Source organism: Engystomops pustulosus, chromosome 4 (genome assembly GCF_040894005.1).
Source record: "Engystomops pustulosus chromosome 4, aEngPut4.maternal, whole genome shotgun sequence".
Lineage (NCBI taxonomy): Eukaryota > Metazoa > Chordata > Amphibia > Anura > Leptodactylidae > Engystomops > Engystomops pustulosus.
The window spans coordinates 47,875,450-47,888,635 of NC_092414.1; the positions used below are offsets into that span (position 1 = coordinate 47,875,450).

The window sequence follows — 13,186 nt, forward strand, 5'->3', positions numbered from 1 at the left end:
ACACACACAGTGATGTCACAGCACAGGGGGTTAATACACACACACACACAGTGATGTCACAGCACAGGGGGTTAATACACACACACACACAGTGATGTCACAGCACAGGGGGTTAATACACACACACACACAGTGATGTCACAGCACAGGGGGTTAATACACACACACACACAGTGATGTCACAGCACAGGGGGTTAATACACACACACACACAGTGATGTCACAGCACAGGGGGTTAATACACACACACACACAGTGATGTCACAGCACAGGGGGTTAATACACACACACACACAGTGATGTCACAGCACAGGGGGTTAATACACACACACACACACAGTGATGTCACAGCACAGGGGGTTAATACACACACACACACACAGTGATGTCACAGCACAGGGGGTTAATACACACACACACACACAGTGATGTCACAGCACAGGGGGTTAATACACACACACACACACAGTGATGTCACAGCACAGGGGGTTAATACACACACACACACACAGTGATGTCACAGCACAGGGGGTTAATACACACACACACACACAGTGATGTCACAGCACAGGGGGTTAATACACACACACACACACAGTGATGTCACAGCACAGGGGGTTAATACACACACACACACACAGTGATGTCACAGCACAGGGGGTTAATACACACACACACACACAGTGATGTCACAGCACAGGGGGTTAATACACACACACACACACAGTGATGTCACAGCACAGGGGGTTAATACACACACACACACACAGTGATGTCACAGCACAGGGGGTTAATACACACACACACACACAGTGATGTCACAGCACAGGGGGTTAATACACACACACACACACACAGTGATGTCACAGCACAGGGGGTTAATACACACACACACACACACAGTGATGTCACAGCACAGGGGGTTAATACACACACACACACACACAGTGATGTCACAGCACAGGGGGTTAATACACACACACACACACACACAGTGATGTCACAGCACAGGGGGTTAATACACACACACACACACACACAGTGATGTCACAGCACAGGGGGTTAATACACACACACACACACACACAGTGATGTCACAGCACAGGGGGTTAATACACACACACACACACACACAGTGATGTCACAGCACAGGGGGTTAATACACACACACACACACACACAGTGATGTCACAGCACAGGGGGTTAATACACACACACACACACACACAGTGATGTCACAGCACAGGGGGTTAATACACACACACACACACACACAGTGATGTCACAGCACAGGGGGTTAATACACACACACACACACACACAGTGATGTCACAGCACAGGGGGTTAATACACACACACACACACACACAGTGATGTCACAGCACAGGGGGTTAATACACACACACACACACACACAGTGATGTCACAGCACAGGGGGTTAATACACACACACACACACACACAGTGATGTCACAGCACAGGGGGTTAATACACACACACACACACACACAGTGATGTCACAGCACAGGGGGTTAATACACACACACACACACACACAGTGATGTCACAGCACAGGGGGTTAATACACACACACACACACACACAGTGATGTCACAGCACAGGGGGTTAATACACACACACACACACACACAGTGATGTCACAGCACAGGGGGTTAATACACACACACACACACACACAGTGATGTCACAGCACAGGGGGTTAATACACACACACACACACACACAGTGATGTCACAGCACAGGGGGTTAATACACACACACACACACACACAGTGATGTCACAGCACAGGGGGTTAATACACACACACACACACACACAGTGATGTCACAGCACAGGGGGTTAATACACACACACACACACACACAGTGATGTCACAGCACAGGGGGTTAATACACACACACACACACACACAGTGATGTCACAGCACAGGGGGTTAATACACACACACACACACACACAGTGATGTCACAGCACAGGGGGTTAATACACACACACACACACACAGTGATGTCACAGCACAGGGGGTTAATACACACACACACACACACACAGTGATGTCACAGCACAGGGGGTTAATACACACACACACACACACACAGTGATGTCACAGCACAGGGGGTTAATACACACACACACACACACAGTGATGTCACAGCACAGGGGGTTAATACACACACACACACACACAGTGATGTCACAGCACAGGGGGTTAATACACACACACACACACAGTGATGTCACAGCACAGGGGGTTAATACACACACACACACACAGTGATGTCACAGCACAGGGGGTTAATACACACACACACACACAGTGATGTCACAGCACAGGGGGTTAATACACACACACACACACAGTGATGTCACAGCACAGGGGGTTAATACACACACACACACACAGTGATGTCACAGCACAGGGGGTTAATACACACACACACACACAGTGATGTCACAGCACAGGGGGTTAATACACACACACACACACAGTGATGTCACAGCACAGGGGGTTAATACACACACACACACACAGTGATGTCACAGCACAGGGGGTTAATACACACACACACACACAGTGATGTCACAGCACAGGGGGTTAATACACACACACACACACAGTGATGTCACAGCACAGGGGGTTAATACACACACACACACACAGTGATGTCACAGCACAGGGGGTTAATACACACACACACACACAGTGATGTCACAGCACAGGGGGTTAATACACACACACACACACAGTGATGTCACAGCACAGGGGGTTAATACACACACACACACACAGTGATGTCACAGCACAGGGGGTTAATACACACACACACACACAGTGATGTCACAGCACAGGGGGTTAATACACACACACACACACAGTGATGTCACAGCACAGGGGGTTAATACACACACACACACACAGTGATGTCACAGCACAGGGGGTTAATACACACACACACACACAGTGATGTCACAGCACAGGGGGTTAATACACACACACACACACAGTGATGTCACAGCACAGGGGGTTAATACACACACACACACACAGTGATGTCACAGCACAGGGGGTTAATACACACACACACACACAGTGATGTCACAGCACAGGGGGTTAATACACACACACACACACAGTGATGTCACAGCACAGGGGGTTAATACACACACACACACACAGTGATGTCACAGCACAGGGGGTTAATACACACACACACACACAGTGATGTCACAGCACAGGGGGTTAATACACACACACACACACAGTGATGTCACAGCACAGGGGGTTAATACACACACACACACACAGTGATGTCACAGCACAGGGGGTTAATACACACACACACACACAGTGATGTCACAGCACAGGGGGTTAATACACACACACACACACAGTGATGTCACAGCACAGGGGGTTAATACACACACACACACACAGTGATGTCACAGCACAGGGGGTTAATACACACACACACACACAGTGATGTCACAGCACAGGGGGTTAATACACACACACACACACAGTGATGTCACAGCACAGGGGGTTAATACACACACACACACACAGTGATGTCACAGCACAGGGGGTTAATACACACACACACACACAGTGATGTCACAGCACAGGGGGTTAATACACACACACACACACAGTGATGTCACAGCACAGGGGGTTAATACACACACACACACACAGTGATGTCACAGCACAGGGGGTTAATACACACACACACACACAGTGATGTCACAGCACAGGGGGTTAATACACACACACACACACAGTGATGTCACAGCACAGGGGGTTAATACACACACACACACACAGTGATGTCACAGCACAGGGGGTTAATACACACACACACACACAGTGATGTCACAGCACAGGGGGTTAATACACACACACACACACAGTGATGTCACAGCACAGGGGGTTAATACACACACACACACACAGTGATGTCACAGCACAGGGGGTTAATACACACACACACACACAGTGATGTCACAGCACAGGGGGTTAATACACACACACACACACAGTGATGTCACAGCACAGGGGGTTAATACACACACACACACACAGTGATGTCACAGCACAGGGGGTTAATACACACACACACACACAGTGATGTCACAGCACAGGGGGTTAATACACACACACACACACAGTGATGTCACAGCACAGGGGGTTAATACACACACACACACACAGTGATGTCACAGCACAGGGGGTTAATACACACACACACACACAGTGATGTCACAGCACAGGGGGTTAATACACACACACACACACAGTGATGTCACAGCACAGGGGGTTAATACACACACACACACACAGTGATGTCACAGCACAGGGGGTTAATACACACACACACACACAGTGATGTCACAGCACAGGGGGTTAATACACACACACACACACAGTGATGTCACAGCACAGGGGGTTAATACACACACACACACACAGTGATGTCACAGCACAGGGGGTTAATACACACACACACACACAGTGATGTCACAGCACAGGGGGTTAATACACACACACACACTCAGTGATGTCACAGCACAGGGGGTTAATACACACACACACTCAGTGATGTCACAGCACAGGGGGTTAATACACACACTCAGTGATGTCACAGCACAGGGGGTTAATACACACACTCAGTGATGTCACAGCACAGGGGGTTAATACACACACTCAGTGATGTCACAGCACAGGGGGTTAATACACACACTCAGTGATGTCACAGCACAGGGGGTTAATACACACACTCAGTGATGTCACAGCACAGGGGGTTAATACACACACACAGTGATGTCACAGCACAGGGGGTTAATACACACACACAGTGATGTCACAGCACCAATGTTATCAGTTGGAAAATGGTGAAAAGCATAACAATGAATGATGAGACTATGCTTCATGCAACACAAATGTCTGCACTGACATTGGCGTTCCGGTGCTCAGTCGGTCCAGATTTAACATGCAAAGTCTGACAGAAATGTGTTGCACGCCCTATGTTAAAGGTGCACCAGAAAAAAAGGCAGGGCAGTGCAGAGGGCTCTAGGTCCATGTTGAATGTGTGCAAGAAATCCTGAATCTGGACTATACACAGGCATACATATAGTGCAGTTTGCACTGTTCTTAGCAAATGTGCCGCATTATTAAATTGTTGAACATGCAGTTCAATTTTATAGCGCAAAAGACGCTGTTTTGTGAAAGAGTGCGCTCAGAAGAACCTTTTTTTTTGGTGCACTTATAATCTACACTGTGCAACGCAAGTGTGTTGATTTCTGGGCATAGATGTGTCTCAAACTATGAATAAGCACTACCTTTAGGTGCTCAATTTTCTAAAGTGTTGGACAAAATGCAACCACAACAGAATAGTGTTCACACAAACATAGACAAAAAACTGCTGCAAAAAACACAATGATATATCTGTGCAAATGTGTCACTAAAATAAAATCCCCAAATCACCTTGGTATGTTGAAGCGTTCCAAAGTCATTACCACATTAATTGATACATGTCAGATTTTTTAAAAAGTGCTTTGTAATGAAGGTGCAAAATGGTAAAGTTGTCAAGGGGTTACAACGTAGTTGTATGTAAATTATCCCGTTCGCTAAAAAAATCATGGAGTTTTGTACACACTTTAGACCAGCTAAAAGCAGGTCTAAAAGTAGAACTCGACAGTCCGCATCATTATCACAAGAATGAATTTGGTGCAGCACGATACCAATGGCGCCCTGCTCTGTACTGTCGGGCCTGAGACACTTTAATGAATCTTCCCCAATGTATCAAAAATGTAAAGCAGTCCTAATTATGTTGTATTATGATACTAGCATGATTCTTATCTTTTATTTCTTTTTCCTAATCCCGTTTTGTTTAAAAATTACATCTAAAATGTTTATGTCTCAGATGACTCCTAGAATAAGGAACAACTTTGAAAGAATTATTCCGCAACCAAGAGGAAATCGAGCTGCTAGAACATCCTGTTTTTTTGTTCTTATATGTACTCTTCTTCTCTACCTACTTGGAATATTAAATTATACAAGAAGTCAAATTGCATATGCAGTGGCGTTTAATTGTGTACTTACACAAATTTGGCATCTCATAAATGGTCTATGTGTGTTTTCGGAAGAACTTGCTCATATTCATAGCAGGTAATTATATAAACAAGTAATAGCAAATTGTTGTTCTATTGTTCTATCTGTCGCTATTATGGATCCTTTTAAAATGGAAGCCACATATTACCGTATAAGCCGAGCCCCCTAATTTTACCACCAAAAACTGGGAACACCGAATGACTCGAGTATAAGCTGAGGGTAGGAAATGCATTGGTCACAGCCTCCAGTATATAGCCAGCAAGCCCCCTGTAGTATATAGCCAGCCAGCCCCCAGTAGTATATAGCCAGCCCCCAGTTGTATACAGCTAGCCAGCCCCCATGTAGTATACAGCCAGCACCCAGTAGTATACAACCATCCAGCACCCAGTAGTATACAACCATCCAGCCCCCATGTAGTATAGAACCAGCCCCCAGTAGTATACAGCCAGTCCCATGTTGTATACAGCCAGCCCCCCAATAGTATACAGCCAGCCAGCCCCCATGTAGTATATAGCCAGCCAGCCCCCATGTAGTATATAGCCAGCCAGCCCCCATGTAGTATACTGCCGGACCCCAGTGAAATACAACCAGCCAGCCCACCCAGCACAAAAAAAAAACAAATTTAGATACTCACCCTCCGGCGCCCTATGCTTCATGTGGCTCCCGATCCTCGCTGTGGCTCCAAACGGCTCCTCTTCTATCTTCTCTATGCTATGCAGTAGCCGACCGAGAAGCGTCCGTGCGATCTGCTGGCCAGCGCACACTATGACGCGGCGGTGTTGCCGCTGATGAGAGGCGACACCGCCGCATCATTATGTGGGCTGGCCGGCAGATCGCATTGACGTGTCTCTGCCAGCTACTACAGCATAGAGAAGATAGAAGATGAGCCGCTGTGAGCAGAGGATCAGCAGCCACGTGCAGCATGGGGCACCGGAGGGTGAGTATGTAAGTTTTTTTTTTTTTTTTACTCGTGTATAGACCGATGTGACGTTTTTTAGCACATTTTTTGTGCTGAAAAACTTGGCTTATACACGAGTATATACTGTAATTTATCATAAACACCCTCTTGGTTATGCTGCTCATAAAGTTTCATGATTTTTGAACAAACCACTTAAAACCTACAGTATGTAGTATCAGATACTAATGGCAACATGCAATAATAACAGCTGTTGTTCCTTAATAGGATGTTAATGAGTCTGTGTAGAAATCTGTGCCTATCTAGGCTAAGCAATTATTGTGATGTCACCTGCACCTTTTACTATGAAAACCTGAGGAGTGGGTCTGTGTGCCCTGAAAGCATTCAAATATATTTTTCTGGTTAGAAGTTATAATTCCTTTGGTATGCTAGTATTTTTTCCCCCAAGTTAATTTTTATTTGAATTTTATATATATTTTTACTGAGAAGACAAATAGTTTACAGTAAAATGAACATCAACCATAAACTTTATAGCATGGTGTATACATTAATAAATATTATTACAGATCACTCAGTGATAGTCATGTGGGCGGGGACTCTCTAACCAGACACTCCATGATTCCTCTAGTTCTGTGTGCTGACAATGTGGTTAGATTATATGGGCACAGGTTTATATACACTCTCATTTAGCTTCTGAACATTGTACTTTTACCTGGCACGTAGAAAGAGAGATGAGACAGATCAGAGAATAGATGATCAGATCCATAAGATGGACATAACACACAATGACATGTAAAGGTAGAAGGTGGGGGCTAGAGACAGAGAAGAGCATCAGACAGAAGAACCTAAACTCAAGAAACATTACTTATTGGGGCACATTTACAAAGGGCCGTGCTCCAGTTTTCTGTCAGACTTTGTACGTTCTTTTTAGTCTAAACTGCTTGCATGGGTATTTAATAAGTGCCTGCGCCACATTTGTGTCACACGCAACCGTTTTGTTTGCCTTTTGTTACCGCAGCTGCATTAGGCATCATGTAACACAAAAGTGTTTAGTAACTATAAGCATTGTGGCAGATGCAGAATGTTACTTTGCCTTAAAATCCTGTCACCAGTAACACCCTATCCCCACACACTACCTGTCGTTATACATGTTCCTTTGATGCCTCTATCCATGGGATTAGAGCCAATGTTCTTCTAAAAAAAGACTTTTATTGATGTTCTTTGTTTCAGTCGTGGAGCCAGGAAGCTGCGGTATCTACCCCGCCCTCCGCACTAACACACTTCCCCAGCTAAAAAGAATTCCTAAGGGAGGAGTGAGGCGGAAGGTAGATTTCTACTCAAACAGCAAGCGACATTCTCACCCTCTCGTTACTGAGGTAGTGGTTAATTTTGTAGCAGAGCCAAGTCATACAAAGCCACCTTTTCTCTCTTACCTGCTCCATCAAGACATTGGGGCAAATTTACTTACCTGGTCCAGTCGCGATCCCCGATTCGGACGGTCCGACGATGTTGAAGTCCGGCGCGATTCATCAAGATCATGCGCTCGAGTTCCTGCATCCGTCGCTTCGCCGCCGAGGTCCACCGGAGTATACCATATTCTTCCCGGTGCTTGTAAATGCGACATAATTCTAACTGTTAAATCTTGCGCGTTGTCCGAATCCGTCGGGTTGTCCGATGGCCACGCCCCCCGATTTCGATTGCGTGCACCAAAAACCTGGGGCAATTCGGCGCAAAACGGAAATCATCGGGAAACCCAACAAAAATGCGCTCCGTGGACCCTTAGTAAATGAGTAACAGCCCCTGGGAAAGTAAAGGGAATTGTATATGTCTGTAGTTGCTCACAAAGTACTAGTTCCATAACGGCAGCATGGTGGTAGCGGTCAGACCTGTCAATCAGTAACTGTGAGGCAAGGCAGTTCATGGAACAACGAGTAAGCAGGTGAGTTGCATACATGGAAATGAACCATTTAGGGATATGGGCAATGCTTTTTTATTATTGTTTTTCATAACGTATTTAATTTGGATGGGTTGATTTGAATAGCAGGTTCCCTTCAAATACTGCGTACAAAAACCTGGATGTGTGAATGAATCATCACTATTACCCAGAGGGTCAGTTAGGTTCCAGATAGCAGGTCTGTTCTTATCGGGGCAGTCGTATCTACTGCAGGCAGGCCCTTAGCCCACAGGGATGTCACCACTTGCCCTGTCTGACAGCTTACACCAAGTCTGGTTGTAGTTGCGCTGTGTGGTAGACACAAGGTGCTTGTGTATATTGTCCCTAGTTTATCCATACTTGATTTTGATGGTAGATTTCCTTTAAGAAATCATTTTTAAACATGTGATTTTTTTTCCCCCATATTTTAAGATATGATGGAGAATACCTGAAGGCATTACAAGCAAGTCTCAATACCAGGAATACATTTTTTATGATTTTTTCGGCCACTCTCTGGTACATATTCTATGAAGAAATCTCTTTGCCAAACACGCTTAATGTGGTGTTGCTGATTCTCTGCCATTTTTTTTGTAGGTGTGTAGGGATTCAGGTATGTAACAATTTTGAGTAAGGATAAATAAAAATATATTTACAATATGTGAAAAAAATGACAGAAATCTATTTGCATTTTTTATAGTCCATCACATTGCAATTTGAATTGCCACAAATTATATTTTATTTGACATAGTCTCTCAAAAAACTTTAAGTTGCCCATGTGCCTTCACTGCTTTAATAATTATCCCTGAATGTTCATCAAGTGATTGAACATTCCTGCTACTCACATTTGTGCTGTCTTCAGACTTTCCTTGATTCTTTGTTTACATGTGTGAGCACTGATGAACAGGAGGGGCTGCAGCAATACAGTTATGAGTCATCCTGCTCCCTCCTCACCTCTTCCTGTGTCTGTCAGTGAGGTTGGACTGTGAGAGAGAGCGAGAAAGAGACACATTAGGAAACACATAAAGCTTCCTTTGGAGCAGTGAGAGAGAGGAAGCTATGTATATATGCAGACGGTAGTATGATGAGAACAGGGAAATGCTGAAGCTCTCTAAGGAGGCAAAAGTACAGGTTCATGTACAGGTAGATGTGTCTAATGCAGAGGTCGCATTAACGCCTCACCACGCGTCATAGACGCGTGATGAGGCGCCATTACCCCCCAAAATAATTGCCATGCGTAAAGTTATGCTTGGCAATTATTCCGTGTAACGCGCAGGCTGAGCGGCCCGGTGCGCGCTGCAAAAGAGCGGGATGTCGCTAGCGCGAACGCAGCGCGCGTCGGGCCGCTCAACGGGGCACGTGACTAAGGGGCGTGCCGGAGAGACCCGGAGTGAGAGCACCGGCCACAGAGGAGACATGTGGACAGCGGGGCTGTCCCGGCGACGGGACTTAAGAGCAAGGCCGGGTGAGTGTAGTGTTGTGTGTGTGCTGTGTGAGGGTAGTGTAGTGTTGTGTGTGTGCTGTGTGAGGGTAGTGTAGTGTTGTGTGTGTGCTGTGTGAGGGTAGTGTAGTGTTGTGTGTGTGCTGTGTGAGGGTAGTGTAGTTTTGTGTGTGTGCTGTGTGAGGGTAGTGTTGTGTGGTGTGTGCTTTGTGAGTGTAGTGCGTGCTGTGTGAGTGTAGTGCGTGCTGTGTGAGTGTAGTGCGTGCTGTGTGAGTGTAGTGCGTGCAGTGGTGTGCTATGTGTGCAGTGTTTTACCGAAATTTTCATACTCCTCCTCGGGTAAAAATACTCCTCCAAAATGGTGAGAGGAGTATTTTTACCCTTCTGGAAAAATGTTAGTGCGACCTCTGGTCTAATGGAACACATTTATTGAAAAATTACTATTACCTTTATGTATTATTACTGTATATTGTGGTTAGTTCTCTAAAGTGATAAAGTTATAAACTAGTGGGACTGTATGCAATGATGGGGGTTGCTCTACAGAGTATAGATAAACTATAAGAGGGCTGCATTTAAACTTTGTACCGGGGGTTGCATAAACTGTAGATGGACTGTATATAATCTGAGGGGGTATATATAAACTGTGTGGGGACTGTGTATAGCTCCTTATTATTAGTATTCATGAATAGCATCATAGGATCCTGGAAGGTAGATGTGTGATTGACAGTTACAGATCACATGACCCTCTATCTCCTGCCATTTTATGGACAGGAATGTCTGGCTGATGAACTAAAAGGCATTTCTGAACAAGAGGGTTTTACTTTACATTTTACATGGCAGACTATAAACCCCTTAATGCTCTGCGCCGTAGCTCTACGGCGCAGAGGTATAAGGGATGTATGAAGAGGGCTCACGGGCTGAGTCCTCTTCATACAAAGGTGGGGGTTTTTGCATTTTGCAGAAAACCCCCACCGCTAATAACCGTGGTCGGTGCTTGCGGGCGCCGCCATCTTTAATGCCTCGGGTCTTCTTTTGACACGCGGCTACATGGCTTCTGCAGATTCGTTACAATGAGCCAGTGGCTCATTGTAATGAATGTGCTGCAAAAATGAGAAATGAGCCGAAAAAACCTGCGTCCTTAAGGGGTTAATATAATTATGCTGGTAAATTACCTAATATTCTTCATTACACAAAACATTAGGTAAAGTGACCAATCCCTTTAAATATGCATTATTTTCTTTTGACAGCAGTATTGTTTTTTTTCCTGTAGGACCCAACACAGGCAACAATATCTGAAATAATTGAAAATAAACAGTTAAATGTGGCTCATGGCCTTGCATGGTCCTATTATGTGGGATATTTAAAGTTTGTCTTACCAGGTAGGAAAACATGTTGTAATGGATGAGCTGTTACAGTGTATAGCTCTGGCACCACAATCAGAGATTATAGCCAAAAGAACACTGGAAACAAATTTACATGTTCTCTGTGTTAATTCCTTCTCTGGAGGCAACTGAATTGGGATGATAGGGAGTGTAGATTGCCTGAAAACTACAATAGGTTTTTTTAAAGAAGTAAACAGAACAAACCATTCTTTTTTATTATACTTTTGTTTGTTATCATTTTTTGCTGTCTCAATAGCTTTTAAACCACTTGCACAATGAACTTAAAGTCAAACATTGGTGTTGTGGGTTTTCCATTTTCCAGAAAATACACTTTCAAACTTTTTAAAATTAGAATGTTCATGCACCCTTGTCTATGCTTCTGTAGCACCTCTCTGGAATGGCACCCCATTATCTGTATGGTATTGAACATAAAGAGAAGCAAAATAACTTCATAAAGAGAGAGGATGAGACATGAATTTTAATGCTAGAGAGGTGTTCTGGAAGTAAAGGCCAGTAAAGCGGGAACAAGGGTTAACAATGAAGCTTCCTTACAGACATCTTACAGTTGATTATTGCAGCCTGGGACTAAATTACAGTAAATTAGTGGACAGAGATGTCAGTTTGTAACAAGGGGTCGTCTGTAAAGTAAGGTATCTTTAAATCGAGGACTGCCTGTACTGTATTTCTCTGCTTCAAAATCTTTGCAACTGATTTCTGAACATTTGTTTTATAGGTATGAAACATATGGTAAAAAAATTTAACGAAGACAACAACAATTTATTAAGGTCTCCGGAAATGTTTAAGCTGAATATTTTAATACCTTTAAGCTGCAAAATATATAATGACTTAAATGAAGAGGATGAAAACATAACATTTGAAAAAGCGATTCCTCCACTCCACATTGATCGAGCTGGTATCAAAGCACGAGTATTTAAAAACAATGTGTATCGCATTCTGGATGAAGAACATCGGGTATGTTGCGTTTTGTCCTGGCATATTCTGAATATATTGATAACAATAACACATTACGAGCATTGTCCTACGAATGTCTGAGAAAAGTACTACATAAGAGCATATGTAATATAATTATTGTTAGAGTTCAGTTTTACACCATGGGTTTTCCAATTCAATCACTATTTACAAACTATGGGAAACATGCAGGCGCTTAATTTGTTTATGTATCGTGAGATAGCTCCAGCCTCCTGATGTTTCTGGGGGTTGGGTTGTGCAGTGAACAATTCTTTGACCCTGCTTGGCATAAATTTACAGTATTACCCAGCATCCATACTGAAAAGTATGCAAATATGTTTTCCAAAGTGTTAAATGGAAAACAATGCCTCCTTTTTCTACCTTGAAAGGCAGCCCCCATAACACCAAGCATGACCT

At 44.3% G+C, this 13,186-nt stretch overlaps 1 protein-coding gene across 7 annotated transcripts in view; it reads left to right on the top strand.

Moving 5' to 3' along the window:
* The window catches only part of STING1 (stimulator of interferon response cGAMP interactor 1), a 106,503-nt gene that overhangs the window by 60,646 nt on the left and 32,671 nt on the right, over window positions 1–13,186 (top strand). For all 7 annotated transcript variants that reach the window (XM_072145840.1, XM_072145839.1, XM_072145841.1 and 4 more), the window contains 4 exons: window positions 5,944–6,188; window positions 9,413–9,590; window positions 11,689–11,797; window positions 12,534–12,772. In XM_072145840.1, the coding sequence (XP_072001941.1) occupies window positions 5,944–6,188; window positions 9,413–9,590; window positions 11,689–11,797; window positions 12,534–12,772 (771 nt within the window). The remainder of the gene's footprint in view (window positions 1–5,943; window positions 6,189–9,412; window positions 9,591–11,688; window positions 11,798–12,533; window positions 12,773–13,186) is intronic.